At 42.8% G+C, this 18,562-nt stretch overlaps 1 protein-coding gene across 1 annotated transcript; it reads left to right on the top strand.

Moving 5' to 3' along the window:
- Nucleotides 1-13,588: 13,588 nt before the first annotated feature.
- On the top strand, nucleotides 13,589-14,524 carry LOC137517688 (olfactory receptor 56A1-like). The gene has a single exon (XM_068234692.1). It carries the CDS (start codon nucleotides 13,598-13,600, stop codon nucleotides 14,522-14,524), a length of 927 nt encoding a protein of 308 aa, XP_068090793.1. The 5' UTR covers nucleotides 13,589-13,597.
- Nucleotides 14,525-18,562: the final 4,038 nt, after the last annotated feature.

Raw genomic sequence — 18,562 nt, 5'->3', positions numbered from 1 at the left:
TTTCTTTTTAGGATTATTATGTTGCTGCTTATCTTTTAGAGCAGAGAGGTTCTGAGTTCAGGTCTGCTTTAATTCAGCAGTTGAGAACATTGTTTACAAGATTGACAGAACACCCAGTCAACAAATATTTTGCCACTGGTTGCCACTGGTTGGTGTGGTAAGAAAGGAAACATACATACAGAAGTATGGAGTAAGTACAAAATGCACCATGTACAATTCACTAATGAATGATGTGAAATTTTGCAACAAGCCATGATCCCATAAAAGTTTCCTATCTACAGGAAAAGGTTTTTGAGTGTGTTCACATGCAAAATAGAATTATTGCACACCACAGATCCATTAAGGGGCCATTTACTCTTGTCATTGCAGAAAACAAACATTTTTTCTTGTGCACATTCTTAGACACCAAGACCATGCATGTTGCTGGAGTGCACTTTTTACACAGTAGGAGTAATAGTTGTGAGTGTGCAAATTAATGCTGCTGCACAGTGTGCAAAATAATGCTGCACTTTTTTTTTCCTTCATGCAAAGAATGCATGTAAGTGCGAACTAGCCCATTAATTAACATGGGTTCTCAGTTTAAATGTCTTTAGCTATGCAGAATATTCACATGAAAGTGTGAACCCTGCCCATTTTAATTAATTAATGAGTGTAAGTTGCAATGGAGACTGGACATAAACCTTAAAGTGAACCTCCGGACTAAAAATCTACTCAGCAGCACTGAAAAGACTTGGTGTTTCTTTAATAGTTTCACAGCATCAGAACTTTGTTTTTCTTACCAAAGCATCATTTTTTGCTGCATTTTTAGCCAAGCTCCACCCATCAAAGAAAAAAAGCCCGTGCTTTTTTCCCTGATGCTGTGCAGAGCATGATGGGATTTCCTATGTTGTTATTCACGTTGCCTAGCAACTGGGAGAGGTGCTAAGGACATAGGACAGTTAGAACTGTGTCTCATGCTCCCTGTCACCTCCTTTCAACCAAAAAGATGGCTGCCATCATGAAATCAAACATGTGCCTGTTCTTTTAAAACAGTGTGGGTAAGAGATTACATTACCCATCTATTTTAATTAACATAACAAATGTAACTTAATGCCAGTATGTTTGTTTAGGCTGGAGTTCCTCTTTAATACAAAGCCTACATGCAGCGAGTAAGAATAATGTGATCCATTACAACACACTACTGTAAACAGGCCCATATAATTGTATGTATTCTGCAATGCACCTGAACTCTGTGAACTAGCCCTAAAACACTGTATTTGTGGTATTATTGAGTGCTAGAAGGATGGGTGAGGAGGATGTTAGCTTTCAGCATTATGAAAAACCATGGCATTGTGCATAAGAATGTGCTAGCTTCTATTCATTTGAACAGAGAGAGTTGGATATTCATTTTAGCCCTAATTAACTTTAATAAGTTCACGTTTGTGTTAATGAGAGAGCCCATTAATGTTAATATAAAATTACACACAGAAACATTAAGGCATGGAAAGGAAAAAAAAAATGTATTTCAGAGATGTTGGTTACCTTTAAAAGCTGAGGAACCCTAAGGGCCTGTTTCCACTACACGCAGATTGGATGCAGAAAAACTGACATTAATGAATGCCTATGGGAAAATCTGCATGAGAAAAATTCCGTTTAGTGGAAACAGGCCCATAGGCTTTCATTGGAGTCAGTTTTTCTGCATCTATTCTGCATCCAATCTGCGTGTAGTGGAAACAGGCCCTTAATCTGCTGTGCTTTCTACTTAGATTTAACCAATTATTATCTTTCAGAGGCAAATTGTCTGCTTGCAAGCTAAGCCAGTGATTGGCCACAGCATCATAGCCAACTAGTATCTTAGCTAGCAATGAGCTGCCAACCTGAGACTTAATTTTCCTCTGACAGCTTTCTCATAGGATTATATTAATTTTAAAAAGCACTTAAAGCCCCATCATGATGCCATGGGACATGGCAGCTGGGCAGGGGCGTAACTAAAAATCAATGCCCCCCTCCCCCCGAAACCTTGGATGGGGCCTTCCCTTCCAATTCCTGCCCTACCCCTACACAAACACACACAGGTCTCTTCTGTTTCTGTTGCACTCTCGCAGTTGGGATCACTCTGTGAGGACATGGAGACAACCAGTCACCAGATCTTTCTGAGTGCACAATAGGACCATGCAGGAAATTGAAACTACAATCCTCCCCCCCCCCCCCCAAAAAAAAAAAAACCTGATAGACTGACAGACTGAAGGGGTAAGAAGCCCCAGGTAATTCAGAGCTCAAGCCCTCTTCTCTATTGCCTGTCCCAGCTCTGACCCCTGACACCATCTTTACATCCAGCCATTCCCCTCTCACCTTTCTAAACCCTCTGTCACCTGTCCCAACTCTGTCTCCTGCAACCAGGGAAAGACCTCTGCCTCACAACAGCTCCTCCCCTCTTCATCATCAACTACAGCTCTTAAAAGCAAAGAGAGAAATCCCTGATTCACTCACACCTACTTTATCCTTCCTTTCTCCTCCACCCCCAAACGACAATCAGCAACATGAAAAGGCAGTGACAGGCAGGCTACATAAACAAACCACATACACTACACACAGGGGTCCGTCCTAATGACTGCAGGCAGAGTTATATCCCTTTGTCTCCCTCCTCCCTCAAGTCTTAGCAGCTCAAACACGCTGTCACAATGGCAGTGCCTGCATGTTCTCTCTTCTACTGGGTCCACCATGTGTGTGAGGGGGCGGGCAGTAAACATAACTGCTAAGTCTGCTGGGATTGGAGGCAGCAGACAAGTGATTGATCCATGTATCCATGTACACAAACAGGCACTATGTCCCTGAATCCCAGGGCCCTACTGCACTCGCAGGGGCTGCAGGGGTGATAGTTATGCCACTGCAGTTGGGTAAGGGAGATTACTGTAATCATTCCAATTGCTGCAGACTCCTGTATATGATTTGTATCACCATTGACTTCTATGGTGTTCATATTTAGAACATGCTGACAGAATTGTTGGCCCAGATTCTCAAACTGCTCTCTTGAGGCAAACTGGGATCTATTCAGACAACATTAGCTAATAGACATTATATAGCGCTGATTGTTTTGTATATTATGATGAAAAATTAATAACAATACAATGATACAATACAATGATAGTTTGTTTTATCTATTTACGAAACATATATTATTATTATTATTATTATTGATGAATATATATCGCCAGCACCTCCTGTGGCACTGTACAACAGAATACAAAGTAGAACTATGCAAAACAAACAATACAATAGTTAAAAATACAAGACAAAGATGGATTACAGATGATGCAGTGAATAATGGACTACAGATATTTCACAACATTGAGAGAGAGACAGCAGAGGAAGACAGCTCTGCCCAAAAGGCCTTAGGCTGGGTGCACACATAACATAATGTGAAAGGCTGTTTTTTATGTCATGTTTTATGTTAATGTTGTGGGCGTTTTTTATTTTTTTTATTTTTGCTGCATTTGCTTTTTTTAATGCAGATGTGTTTTTCAAGCAATTTGCGTGTGTTTGAATGTGTTTGTAGTTCGCATTTGTAAAACGCATATGCATTTTCACATCTACATTTATGCAAATCACTAGGAAGACAACAGGAAGCGAAAATACATCAGAAATCTTTTTTTTTTAAAGCACATAAAAACAAATCAAAAACTCATACAAAAATTGTGTTTCCATTGACTTACATTATGTGCATTTTTGATACGTTCATGCATAATATGCAACAAGCGATTTTGAAAACGCCAAAGTACAAACGCATACCCATGCATTTTTTTTAATGTGGCCCATTGAGTAACATTGGTGCATTGGTTTTACGCAATGCTAGCTTTTCTGCTATATGTACACCTAGCCTGACAGTCTAAATCATTAAGGGATAGGACATAAGGACAACAGGTGAAGGAAAGCTGTGTATGAGATGGTAACGTGGTGGTCAGGGACTAAACTGTCCTAGATAAGAGAGTGTGCTTGCCAGAAGAGGTGAGTTTTCAGGTTGCACCTAGAAAGGGTAAGTGAGTGGCAGATGTGTTGAGGGAGGGAGTTTCAGAGGAGGTGAGAGGATCAACAGTAGTCATGTAAGCGGGAGTGAGAAGAAGTGACCAGAGAGGAAGATAGGAGAATATTGTAAGTAGAGTGACAATTCCGTGTAGGGTGTTCTCTGGAGACAAATGTATTTAAATAAACAGGAGCTTGGTTGTAAGAAGCCTCGTAGGTGAGAGTCAGGATATTGAATTGTATCCTTTGTGTAACTGGCAGCCAGTGAAGAGACTAACAGAGGGGGCTAAGGCTGGAGCATCGGAGGACAGGTAGAAGAATCCTGGAGCAGAGTTCATATGAAATCTAACACAATAACTTGTAATGTCAAAACAAAGATTAAGTGGTTAATGCAATTGTAATTTTCAGCCTGTCTCTTATCAAATAATAAGATGCATACATGATATAATATATAAAGATCAGTAATAATTTGTCAACAGTGCTAATGGAGAAAGAATATGTAGATACAATGCAGCCAGAGGAGTGATACCATAAAGTTACTGTGTTCTTAAATAGAGATATTTGACAAGGGGTCATGTCAGCATGTTCATTCCTTAGACAAGCCAAGCGTCTGGTAGTTTTCTGGGCCGGTTGTTTATTTGAAATGTGAGCTCTTCTATTCTCATCACTCCATAAATCCCTAGTGACAATTCAGCTAATGGAGTGAGGGATGAGTTCCACTGTCTGGGGATCATCATGCATAGAAAATTAATAACAAGCCTTTATTTACCTTGTAGACCGAAATGATTGACAGAAGTGCCATTTTGGAAGCATTTTCTACCTGTCATCTGGTCACGGCTTTAAAGACTTGAAATATATAGTGTCCCCACAGGATATAAGCTAAGATATGTTATTTTTGGTATTTACATCTAGTGGTTTTGAAAACATGCACAGTTTAGGCATATATATGGGAAAAAGGACTAGATACCAACATGTCATAAATTATAAGACAGATCATGTACTAAAATGTAGCTTCTGAGTTTATCTTTGCAAATAAAAATAAATGTATAATTCAATAAGGTTCAAGGCAGTGATGAGCAAAAATGTCAATATTCTTTTTGCATTAATATTTGCGAAAATAATGTTAAATCAGATTCTTGAGCAAAAATGCCATCGAAAATACGTTTTGTTACTTTATGCGCTTTTCGAAAAATGTTGTAGAAAAAGTATCGATTTTGTGCATATTCACAGTAAAAATGTTTGCAGTAAAAATATTATTTTTCTGCGTTTTTGCTCTTTTCAGGAATTTTCACTAAAAAAAATAGGAAAATGCGGAAAATGCAAACTATCTTTGTGAAAAATATCTTGAAATCAAAAATAGCATTTTCAATACAAAAATAAAATTTGCAAGCAACACTGGTTCAAGGTTCATATATTGTAATTAGTCTGTGATTGGGAGGCAAACAGTATACACCATAAAAACACTTGGCAGAAAATCAATGCACTCAATGTGTAGCCACTCCCAACAAAATTATTGAAGTTTAACACAGTGTACCAGAGTTCCCATCAACGCTGCAGACATTTAGCACACAAACCAAAGTTCCCAAATCAGCACCATTTCAGTACTGAACAAGCAAGACAGGGCCAGGGTCAAGTTCACTTACTTGCGTCGCTTCTTGGTGCATTGCACTCGACTCTGCTAGTTCCTTCTTCCTAAGCCAGAAAGAAGAAGTATCTGAGTCACTTTAAATGTGATGTAAAGCATGAGTAAGTGAACTACACCTGACCCTGTCTGTTTGTTTGGTACTAAAAGGGTGCTGAAATGAAGTGTTGTGTTTGGCAGTATTTGAGTGTTTCTGAATTTGATATGCTGAATTTGAACACAAAACTTAATAAGACCACAAACATTTTGGCATCTACAACATTAAATATATATGCCTAAGCTGTAGTAAAGAGCGTCAACTGTGAGTCTGCAAGTGCTATAGAAATAAGAAATAATAATAATCTATAACATCAATTTTCAAGCTGGCCACTGTGTGTCAGAATGTCCTCCTGTCCTGTGCATGCAACCTCCACCCTGCCCCATTCTGATTGGCCATGGTACTGTATCCGTTCACACACCCCTTTCTTCCCCTCCCCACTGTGATTGCACTGAGGCCCAAAGCTCCTTAGCTATGCCATAACATGACATCTATGCTGCTTAGTAACGGTGCTGCATATCAAGTCTTGATATGCATCGGGTTACAAACATTGCCATTGTTCTGCATTGAACTGAAGTCTGAAAGTGCTCATTGGCTGAGGCAGGGAACACACTTGACTTTCAGTTTTCCGCACGCGTTTTTCTGCATACTTTTTCTGCACACTAAGTGTGTTCCTATGCAGGAAAACGCGCGCGTTTTTTCACAGCAGCTGATGTAATTGATACAGAAAACTGCCAAAATGTGCAGATTTAGGATGCAGAATGTCAGTTTTTTTTCTGCGCGCGAACAACACAGTAAGTGTGTACTAGCACATTGATTAACATGAGTTCTCAGTTTTTCTGTGTAGAAAACGCGCACGAAAACAGTCAAGTGTGTTCCCTGCCTGACAGATTGTGGACCTGCATGCCAAGTGTGCAGTTCAGCTGCCTGTGTAAAAGTGGTCTAACTTTTCTCCCAAGTTTTCTCACAAGAGATGTTTTCAACCCTATTAATAAATTAGCTTTTAGCTGCCAGCAAACAAAGTAATATTTAAAATACATTTTCACTTAATTTTCATAGTACTTTTTTCAACCTACTTTTTAATACTTTTCACTCACAAATTCATTTTACTGATAAGTTATTATGTAGGTAGGATGAAAACATCTCCTTGAAGAGAAAAAACTGAATCATGCTTCCAGTGTCTCTTCCAACCCCTAGTTTAGACATTTCTAAAACGAGAAAGCTCTTTAACCTTCCTAGCGGTAACCCCAACTTAGGCTCAGGGTGGAAAACTGCAACAAAACCACAACCGAGATTTAGACACCAGCCACCATTCTCCTTCCTGTCCTCGGAGGCTCTGCACCCCTCTGGTGAGATTACCGTTTGTCGTCATGCCGACAGATGGCAATCTTACTATAGGGTTACAGTGCCACCTGTAGGACAGAGGGAGCATTGCAGCACTGGATCCCAGGTAGATGAGTAAATGCTGGGCTGCACAGATCTCTCTGCAGTATGATTTTTTCCTGGTTTTAGGGTCTGAATGCGTCCAAAAAAATTGCACTGCTTTTAGACCCTAAAATCCAGAAATAATCATACTGCTAGAGAAAAAAAAAATATATATTTATATTTCATTTCCACTTTTACTTATTCGAGTTTGAACAGCTAAAATGAAACTTAAATATATTTGTCATGAGAAAAATTCAGTTATTTAAACATACTTTAATTCTCTTCAACTAAGGAATAAACAGTACAGTAACTCTTGTACTTTATATCAACAGAAATTACTGTCATAGTTATTTCAAAGCATTTGTGTGTCACTAAAGATTATTTTTAATGTCAGGCTCAAAGATATATTGCTCTCCTACAACATGTTTTCATTAAGCTCTAATATTGATATTTTATTGAGTATGTCATTTCAATCCCTGTTTTGATCTGACATTGATTTCTTTGGGTTATTATTTAAGTTCTGCTGCTTTTAAGTTATTTCAATTTTAGTTTAACTTCGTAAAAACTGTTTTTTTTTCATCAGCACAGCTTAAGATGAAACTATTTTATTGGGGACATTTAAGGATTAGGTCAATCAAATAAAATAAAAAAAGTTAGAGTCTATTTCCCTTATAAATGTGTTTTTACTTAAAATGACTGCTATTGAAATGTGTCTGGCTATATTTTTAATCCAGAAAGGAGTTGTAGATGCTGTACATTACAAAAATTCTTAGAGGCTGATAATGTTACGCACTATAGGCCTTCAATTTTACATCATGTTAATGTTGTAAAGTTTACTAAGGAATTTTAAACTAAAGCACTACTGTACTGATTACTTTTGTTAGATGAAAAACTTAAGTAGGATAGAGCAATGGAGAGGCACACGCCAATCAACTGGTCAAAATCACAGATACATTTTAAAATATCATAACTTTATTAACATATACATCAAAAATTAACAAAGGACACACTGGTTGCCCAGCTCAGCCAACTTGAACTGCACACGCTCCCACAACACAATCATAATGCAAATACTGTATATTAGTAAACAAGCCCCACTAGTGACTGCTGCCAATTTATGAGGAGAGATCTCTTAATTAGTACTATTTAAATGTTCCACAGTGATAGGGTCTTCAACCAAAAAGTGTTCCAAAAGGCAACCACAGTGCAAAGCATCCCAAATAGCTGGTGATTATGTCCAACACAGCAAGCGAATAGAGTATCCCCAACGGAGCAAGCTCCAGAAAGAATGCAAAAGCAGTGGTCAGTACAGTATATTAGCAGTGATATATATGGCCATATATATGGACAAATTGTAATAATACTTTAAGGGCTTGTTCACACTAAAGGTGCTTTTGGCTTTTTTTTTAAGTGCCGGCAATTTTCAAAATCACTTGTGCAATGATTCCCTATGAGAGTGTAATAACCTAGAATGGCTGCGCTCAATGGGAAAGTCAATAGGGTACTTTTCACTCTTAAAGTGAATGACACAGCTGCAAGCAACCTCCTCTTGTTAAAGAGTAACTGTCAGGCTGCAGAAGCTAATTTAAACCTCTATTCTCCTGTGTTAAACAGTTTAGAAGGAAGCCAAAAAGGCATTAGTGAAGATAAAAATCTCTCTTACCTTTGATGTGTGCTTATCAGAAAAGCTGTTAGACCCAAGCAGGACGCAAGCCGCATACTATACTGCAAAGCATTCTGGGGCCCTCCCCTCGGCTGCTAATGAGACGTTACAGCAGCTTGTAATCAGTCCAGCACGTAGCACTGATAAATCTCCGGGCAGAGTACACTGCAGGAGTCAGCTATTGTTCCTAGCCACATGGCTAATTAATATTCACTGCACACTGTGTTATTCAGTACGAGCTTTTCTGTGATCAGGAAGCAGGGAGGACATGACGACACAATTGGCTTCATAGAAGACAGAAAAACATGGAACCTGCCATGAGCTGTCAGGAGCATCAATCTCTGCATATACTATATAAAAATTCTGTGAAGTACAAACGTGGACAGTGAAATGCATATGTAATGTAAGTACAGCCTATATTTAGCTACTGATATATGTGTTTATTTTCTCTGAGACCTTATACCTAACAGCTCCTCTTTAAGGCATAAAAGATCAGTCTATTTGTATCCTGCTGCGCTCCGGGAGCGCGGCAGGATACAAATAGAGTGTTTACATATGAGCGGTTCCATTCCGATCCGCTCACCAAAGTGGTGCCTGTACCATTTTCAGGGTGATTTGCCTCAATGGAAGGTATAGGGAGATCGCAAAGCGCTTTCATGAATAAATACATTGTATTTATTCATTTCCGGGTGAAAGAGTTCCCTTCCTGACTGAAGTCAGGAAGTGAAAAAATTGTCCGCAAAGTGCCTAGAAAAGTGCTTTATAAAAAATCGCAATGTGCGGGGAAGTGCTGGGAGGTGGTAAAAAAATTCACACACAAAATTGCAAAACGCTGGTGTCAGCGATTGCGATTTTAGATATGAACAAGGCCCAAGAGAGGGTACATGTGGAAATCACCAATTACTAAATGTAATAAGTTATATATAGTGATGCATTTTGTTTTTCAGTTAAAAAAGAGACCCAGTAAACTTAAAAACATCCCTTGGGGGTACTTACCTCGGAAGGGGAAAGCTGCTGGGTCCTATTGAGGCTTCTCCCGTCCTCCTCCATGCTATGTTGGCAAGACTGGGTCCCCAAAAACCACAGACAACAAGGAAAGTTGTCTGTGTGGCATAGGCACAGTAGCTCCTGCTATTTTCCTTCCCAGGCTCCAGCCCAGGCGCAGTAGTGGCACCCCGATAGGCTCAGGCGGATCGGATCCGCTCCTGATTGGATCCGCTCTACTGCGCAGGCAGACTTCTGTGGATGACAGGCAGAATTACAGGATTAGAAATAGTAGGAGACTCCACCTCAAACACCATCACTGTTCTACTCTGATGAGTGTCCATTTTGGAGGAGCACAGGAGGGAACCCTGGGAGTAGTATGAAGGGCACCCCTCCCCACATCCTTTCCTTATCTGCCCCTAGAGCCTAGAGCAGTGGTCCACAAACTAAGGCCCGCAGGCCGAATGTGGCCCCCTGAGGCTTTTTTACTGGCCCCTCATGTGCAGAATGTATTACTTATAGATGCGGTCAGCTGCATATTTAATTATTCATGGTCCCTATATAGAATAGCAGTGCTGGTTCCGCCCATCCACATGGAAGCCAGAAAGCAGTGTGGGTTTCCATTGAAATGCCACATCAAGTGACACTGCTGTCCAATTGGACTGTCACCTGGGTATGCTTCACTGTCTGGCCCGCAAAGACTTCTACATCATTTTATGTATACTCTGGCCCCCCAGCAGTCTGAAGTAAGTTGACCTGGCCCTCGACTCAAAAGGTTTGGGGACCACTGGCCTCAGTCACTCACCACCTCTTCCCAGCCCTGGTCTCCTGGGCACTTCTTAGCTATAGGCCCTATAGCTGCCATCATGGCTGCTTTGGTAAACCACATGCCTGTTCCTGCATGCTTTTTCCAGATCAAGCTGGGTTGACTGAGTTTTTAACATATAAACATGTAAAAGTTTTAGCGCACATCCTTGAGAGTTTAATAAGATGCAAGTCCATTAGTATTATGCAAACTTCCATCAATTCTGTCCTGTTGCCACCATCTTCTTCAATTCAGTTAAAATACATTAGATCCACCACCAGAAGCACCCATACTTGAAACAAACTCACCAGATATCTCTGACCACTGTTAGATTGGTCAGATTATCCACATATCTAGGAAGCCTAGGAGCCTCAGGATCCTGGTGCCAGTGTTAGTGGTCAGTTTCAGGTAGCAGGACGGTTCCATAAATATCAGATGTCTTATTGTTCCATTCCTTGCATATCATACACCTCAAAAGATAGACCTCTCATAGCGTAATACAGTTAAAAACATTAAAAGCTTTATTTTAAAATCCCCTCATAGGGTTTGCAGTTGTATATCTGCACAGAGGTTTTATGACGGGCTCTCCCCCATTGCCAATGCTGGGCTGTGGATCCTATACCAGTCCACATTGCATCTCCCTCCACTGCTAGTCCGCCGCATGCTGACTGCTGAGAAGCGCTTTAATTTTCCATACACCGCCATCACCACGTCCACTTCCTGATACGTCCAGTCTTCGCCCTATCGATTTTGTCACTGCCTCGTCGAGAATGTGCGCTAAAAAAAAATGTTTATATGTGAAATGTTTTAGTCTAAACCAGGTTGGAGCGCACTCCTGTTGAGTACTATCATTCATTTTTAGTTATTTATCTGATTTCCTGTAGCGCTTTAACATCTATTGGGGACTGAGCTTTTAGTTTTAGCTGAGTGTTCCTCACAGATTAAACAGTGAAATCTTGGTGGGAATTTCTTTGCACCCCTGAGGACTTGTGTCTGTGTCTCAGTTAGAAGGCAAAATCATGGAGTAGATCAAAATGACAGTGCAGATGAGAAAAATTCTGCACACCTACACACCATCTAACACTTTCCCAGACTTTTTTTGCCACAGTGGCCACCAGAGGCGGGACAAGGTCCTCCAGCACCCAAGGCTGAGACACCAAAGTGCGCCCCTCCCATCCCTCCCACCCCAGCCGTCACACACTGATTGCTATTAGACTAAGAGGTGCCACAGGGCCCACAACCTCCCCAACACCTTAATATCTAGTTATATGGCTTACAGTCACTGCTTTGTATCCCCTTTTCATATTTCTTTCTGCTTCTTACACAATTAGGAATGACAGCTGAATGAATTGTGCGCCCCCTCCTACACTGCGCCCTGAGGCTGGAGCCTCTCCAGCCTATGCCTCGGCCCGGCCCTGGCTCCATGCAACCACTCTGCCTTTTTGTTCAGTGCTGTTCTTCTGGAACCTCCTTCTCTACATTCCTGACTGCTGCATCACACAAAGTGCATGTGCTTGCACTCCCACCTCTGCCCCTTGAAGTAGGTTGGCACCCACTCACTAACCCTCTGTTCTGCTATGCTTCCTGAATGTCGCTGTATGTTACAGTTGCTGCTACTAGTCCTTCTGTGTGACTGTGGTTCTTAGGTCCTATCACCATCCTCCTCCTCATCATCATCCTCATCATGGTCATTTCCACCAATCTCATCCTACGTGCTTGCTACAGACTTATCCTCTGTGTCTGTAACCCCCATTATGTCCTGACCACACAGTCCCAGAAGATCACCATCTGCCTTTTGCATAAATCTGCCTGGCTCGCCAAATAGCTGGGGGGATCTGTAGGAGGTAAAGCCATATGTGGAATGGTGACAGTTGGATAGGTAATAGCTCCTGAGTCCTCACACCTTGCTAGTGTTTGCAGAAAAGTTGTCATGGTGCCCAAAAACTATATTCTATTCTCTAGATGTGGCCTCACAAGTGATCTACAAAGAGAAAGTAGAATGGTCACATTTTATACCTTTATTTCCCTTCTATGTATCTCAGACTTGAATTTAGCTGCTTGGCATTAAACAAAGCTGTGTATTAGATTACAACTTCTGTAACCGTATCGTCTTTGCTGTAGTAGGACCATCATGGGTTTGGACACATCATTTGTTGTTTGTTGTTAGTGGGGAAGGTAGTTGGCTTTCAGTTATATAAATGTATAATGTTTTATAATGTGATATGTGGTCAGTCTCTAGCATGATCATAAAACATCTTTTCCACCGTAGTGATTGAATTAAAGCCATCGGTTTTTCCACATGATGTTACATAATATTCCAAAATCTATTCCAAAAGTCATAAATTAATATAGTAACATTAAAAATCATTCCTGGCAGACCAGAACAATCTTTATTAAACAAGCAAAAACGATCTAAGAAAGATACATAAAGCGCTCCATAGTGTAAAACCATTAAGGAGTTTAATATGCGCAAGTTAAAATTGTACTTACAAGATAAAAGATGCAATAAGGCTCATAGATAGCCTGCAGACACTTCTGTCCCTCCTGGTGATCTGACGAAGGCAGGGATGCCGAAACGCGTCATCACGCTAGAGGCACATCTTGATAGCGGACACGCCCCCCACCAGTGAGAGGACTCTCCAGGACATCGGACGCCACGCTGCTGGCCACAGCCTGGCGGTGCCCACGCTACAGGAGGGACAGAAGTGTCTGCAGGCTATCTATGAGCCTTATTGCATCTTTTATCTTGTAAGTACAATTTTAACTTGCGCATATTAAACTCCTTTATGGTTTTACACTATGGAGCGCTCTATGTATCTTTCTTAGATCGTTTTTGCTTGCTTTTACCCAACTGGAGAGCGGCTCCATGGTCACCATCTGATATCATAGGCGGTGTGGACAGTCTATTGGAGCGCTAGACACATCTTTTTTACAATCTTTATTAGAGTAACAAATATTGCATACTCCTCATAGTCATCACTAAATTTCATCATTCTTCTGGTTTCAGGTGAAGCTTTGCTGGTCTATGATAATAAAACCTCCATGAGTAACTCTTCCGAGGGCTTCACCTTCATCTGTTTCCCGGAGGTCCAGAGCTGGGACATCGGAAGCCTCTTCATGGTCCTGCTTATGGTTGCCGTTGTGTGCAATGTGATGCTGCTCTTCATCGTCCTCATAGAGCCAAAACTCCACCACCCGATGTATTACTTCATGGCTATGCTGGCCGTGGTGGACATTCTCCTCAGCACAGTTACCACACCCAGAGCTCTGCTCACCCTCTGGTCAAATGCTAGAATTACCACAGAAACGACCTGCTTCTCTCAAATGTTCTTCATCACCTACTGGTCTGCCATGGAGTCTTCCATCTTCCTGTTTATGGCCTACGACCGCTATGTGGCCATCTGTAACCCTCTGCATTACCCAACCATCATCACAAACTCATTTGTGGTCAAAGCTTGTTTGTTCATTATAGTCAGAAATACCATCATTGCGTTGCCACCTCCTGTAATGGCCTCACGTCTGGACTACTGCTCTAGCCGAGAAATTCCCAATTGTTTCTGTGAGGACATGAGTGTAGAGAAACTCTCTTGCAGTGACTTCACGGCTAGCAGAGTCTACAGCCTGGTGGCTTTTGTGTTGATAGGAGGCACGGACATCTTCCTCATCTCGATTTCCTACTCTCTGATTCTCCGGACAGTGATAGCAGCTCGTTCCCTCAGTGCCGCCTCCAAGGCCTTCCGAACCTGTGCCTCTCATCTTATTGTTATCTCTATATTTTACTTTACAAGGGCTTCAACAATAATATCCAGCCAGACAATGACCGGGCTCCCTCGTCCGGTCCACGTTGTATTTTCTCTTCTTCACCACTTGCTTCCTCCAGCCCTGAACCCTCTTGTGTACGGGGTGCTCACCAGGGAGATCAGACACACAATACAGAGGATTATGGGAAAGATCAAAATATATCCATGAGTCATATTTTCGCTGTGTAGGCCAAAAGTCAAAGTCATTATTAATCATGTTTATTTTGTGCAACAACTATTTTCAGGAGTAATTCTTTGATTCTAGATCTGTCACTGGGTAACAGATACTTAAATTAAACCTGAGATGAAGTTAAGTTTCACTTACTTGGTGCTTCTTCCAATCCTCTGTAGTCTCTTAGGTCCCTCAGTGTCCCCCCAGTCCACTCCATTATTGCGCTGTAAACTCCATGCCCTGGACAGGTCACAGGCTACTACACATGCGTGTTTCCGACCGCGTGCCTCCTCAGTAGCGCTACTGTGGCCGGTAGTGTTCTGTGCATGCACAGTGAAAAGTCTTAACCAACTGGCTGCACACGCGCAGAATGCTCCCAGCTATGGTAGTGTGATGAAGAAGGCACGCAGCTGGGACCAGGAGCATAACTAGAGGGGAGCAGCACATGTGATCGCAGGGGGGCCCAGAGCTGTGGGGGGGGGGGGGGCAACTACTGCTTTGCTCCCTCTGATACAAGGGTCCATCCTTCAGATCAGGTGTTTTGTAGCTACACTTGTTATGAGTGTTTTATGACCCCTGTGAGATGGTCCCAAGCCCGTGAAGGGCAAAAAGGGGAGGCAAGGGAAAGGATGTAAACTTGGGGGGAGGGCGCTTCATCAAAGTTTTGCTGGGGGCCCCCATGAATTGTAGGTATGCCACTGGCTGGGACCACGCATGCGCCATAGCCTGTGGTCCAGCCTTTTGTGGACTTTAGAGTGGAATGACTGAGGGGACTGGGAGGACACTGAGAAACAGACTACAGGGAGTGGTTGTAGCCCCAGGTAAGTAAAACTCAACTTTTTCCTCAGTCTAAGGTTTACTTTAAAGTGGACCCGAGATAAACTTTTACTCATTGCATAATTACATATAGCTTATAGGGCATTCCTAAAACCAAATACTTTTTTTGTTTTGTTTTAATACCCTAATTCCATATAAACTAAACAAGCCTCGCCCACAGCTCAAAGTGCCTTGGCACTCCATGTAGCAAGGGCTTATGAGAGCTCAGTCTGGGGAGAAGGAGGCTTTTCCTTAAGGAGGAGGAGGCATTATCAGCCAGAGATTTCAGAGGCAAGAGGAGGAGAGGGGAGTTGAGTTTTCACAGGCTGAGGGCTGGAGATGCAGAGCAGCTTGCCTGTGTGTAATGATCACAAGCAGAATATGGCTGCCCTCATTGCATCACAGGAAGAAATAATCATATACTGTTGGAGCTGTATGCAGCTAGATTTGCTGTGTAAACCATTTAAACTTTAGATAAGATATACAGACCAGTTACTTGTTATGGTTAGTTTTTTATCTCGGATTCGCTTTAAGTGTAAGCTTGCTTCTGATTTTAATGTAACGAGCATTTCATTCTAGGGAGAGGTACTGAAATGAGATGTATCCCTTTACTCCTTTTCTCTCTTTATCTACAGTACCTATTTACCTTTGCACATGAATAAAATTCCTCTGGTATTTATAAAGCAAGCCTGAAGTAAACCTTCCTTTTCTCAATATTATCTCTTTCATGTTCTACACACCTACATGGATGTACAAATGCACGTGTGCATCTCACCTAACTGGCCACCGTGGCTCTTACAAATGACACTAATCACAGGACAGGGGTGTGTAAGGGGTGTGTGTTGGGGGAACAGGGTTCCTTAAATAAATAATGTGTTAAAAAGTTAAAGAGGTCCATTTAATATTTTTCAAGAAAATATATTAAACGTTTAAAAAAATTGTGCTTGGCGTAAGTATTCCAGAATATAAATGATACATTGGGATCTACAAATTGCTTTCTGATGTGTTATTCTCTTCAGTGTACAGATAATCAGGAGCTTCTATTTGGAACATACAGGTTATATGCAAAACCACTTCACACCACTTTGATTATGGGAGGAGCCAGCAGGTGTTGTTGGCCTACCGGAGCATTGTGTCTAAGGAGGCCCCACTCCCAGTCTGCACAAGACTTCCCTGCAATAGATGATGCACTACTACACCAAAGGGCACCAAATTACTTTCTGGGAGGACTTCCAGGTTACAACCCCCCGGCATTTACCACCTGAACCCCCAGGCAACCCCCACGACACTGGTCAGCAAACATTAGAAAGGCTAAAGCCGGGGATCTTGAAAGAAGGTGGGTAGCCGAGTCAGATTTTGGAGCAGCAGTCAGGGTACGGGGCAATCAAACTTGGTGAGTATTCATAGCATGGGTCGAGGCAGGTTCCAATCAGGTGTAGTCAGTTTTCAAGCCGGAGTCAAGCCAGGTTGTGATTACAGCAGAAGTCAGGTTAGATCTAGGTGAGCAACAAAAGTGGACGTTTAGAGCAGGTCAACCACTTGGAGGAGAAAGGGATGTACAGAGTTTTGGGTGGCACACAATGGACCTGCAGAAGTCACAGCACTGGTCAACTGCTAGAAGAGGACCCTTAAATAAGTCTAGGATGCCTGCACACGCCCCCGCACATAGCCTGTACATCCTCACATGGTAAACACAAAATCATGCGCTTCTGTATACAACTCAGTGCACGGTACATACGCATGCATCTCCATCCACAGGCAATGGGCCATGACCAGCAACAAGCCCCCTGTACACCCAGAACACCAGCTACCATGAGCTGCACCACAGGACATATGACCGATGCTATTCTGCATAACATCATCGGCGTCGCTAGGGCATTTGATCCGGGGCACTGGCCTGGAACCTGTTGCCATAGTGCCCCGGATCGATTTAGTGGCAGGAGGGGGCACTGGGCGGAGCGGCAGGGGGGAGCGGGCAGTTACAAACTCACCCCCAATCGCTGCAGACACAGCCTCCAGCTCCTTCCGACTTCCTCCTCCGGCGTCCGTCGCCTTGGTTATAGCACCCCTGTGATGACGCACAGGGGGCGCTGTTACCAATGCGAGCTACGCCAGAGGAGGAAGTCGGAAGAAGCTGGAGGCTGTGTCTGCGGCGATCGCTCAGCTCCCCGCCTCCTTACTCCCGCCTCCCTGGGGACAGCTGCCTATCCAGAGCCGGGACAAGGTCCTCCAGCACCCAAGGCTGAGACACCAAAGTGCGCCCCTCCATCCCTCCCACCCCAGCTGTCACACACTGATTGCTGTAGACTGAGAGGCGCCACAGGGCCAACAACCTCCCCAACACCTTAATATCTAGTTATATGGCTTGCAGTCACTGCCATGTATCCCCTTTTCTTATTTCTTTTTGCTTCAAACACAATTAGGAATGACAGCTGAATGAATTGTGCGCCCCCTCCTACACTGCGCCCTGAGGCTGGAGCCTCTCCAGCCTATGCCTCGGCCCGGCCCTGTGCCTATCTGATCTATACTGGGGGAAGCTATCTATCTAATCTATACTGGGGGAAGCTACCTATCTAACCTACACTGGGGGCAACTACCTATCTAACCTACACTGGGGGAAGCTACCTATCTAACCTACGCTGGGGGCAGCTACCTATCTAACCTACGCTGGGGGAAGCTACCTATCTAACCTACACTTGGGGGCAGCTACCTAATCTAACCTACACTGGGGGCAACTACCTATCTAACCTACACTGGGGGAAGCTACCTATCTAACCTGTACTGGGGGGCAGAGCCGGGACAAGGTCCTCCAGCACCCAAGGCTGAGACACCAAAGTGCGCCCCTCCATCCCTCCCACCCCAGCTGTCACACACTGATTGCTGTAGACTGAGAGGCGCCACAGGGCCAACAACCTCCCCAACACCTTAATATCTAGTTATATGGCTTGCAGTCACTGCCATGTATCCCCTTTTCTTATTTCTTTTTGCTTCAAACACAATTAGGAATGACAGCTGAATGAATTGTGCGCCCCCTCCTACACTGCGCCCTGAGGCTGGAGCCTCTCCAGCCTATGCCTCGGCCCGGCCCTGGTGGCCACAGTGTTTTTAAAGAATACACTTTTTTTTGTTGTTGTTAACGTGTAGGCCACATTATTTGGGTCAAGCAAGATTTCACTTAATTTTTCCCTGTGGCATCATCTAAGTAAAACTGTGAGTGGG

Source organism: Hyperolius riggenbachi, chromosome 5, assembly GCF_040937935.1.
Source record: "Hyperolius riggenbachi isolate aHypRig1 chromosome 5, aHypRig1.pri, whole genome shotgun sequence".
Classification (NCBI taxonomy): Eukaryota; Metazoa; Chordata; class Amphibia; order Anura; family Hyperoliidae; genus Hyperolius; species Hyperolius riggenbachi.
Note: the sequence above shows the minus strand (reverse complement) of the source record. Positions and strands in the feature narration are given on the sequence as shown.

Coding starts and splice junctions, on each gene's coding strand:
- LOC137517688 (XM_068234692.1), top strand. CDS start 13,598: ATGAGTAACTCTTCCGAGGGCTTCACCTTCATCTGTTTCCCGGAGGTC.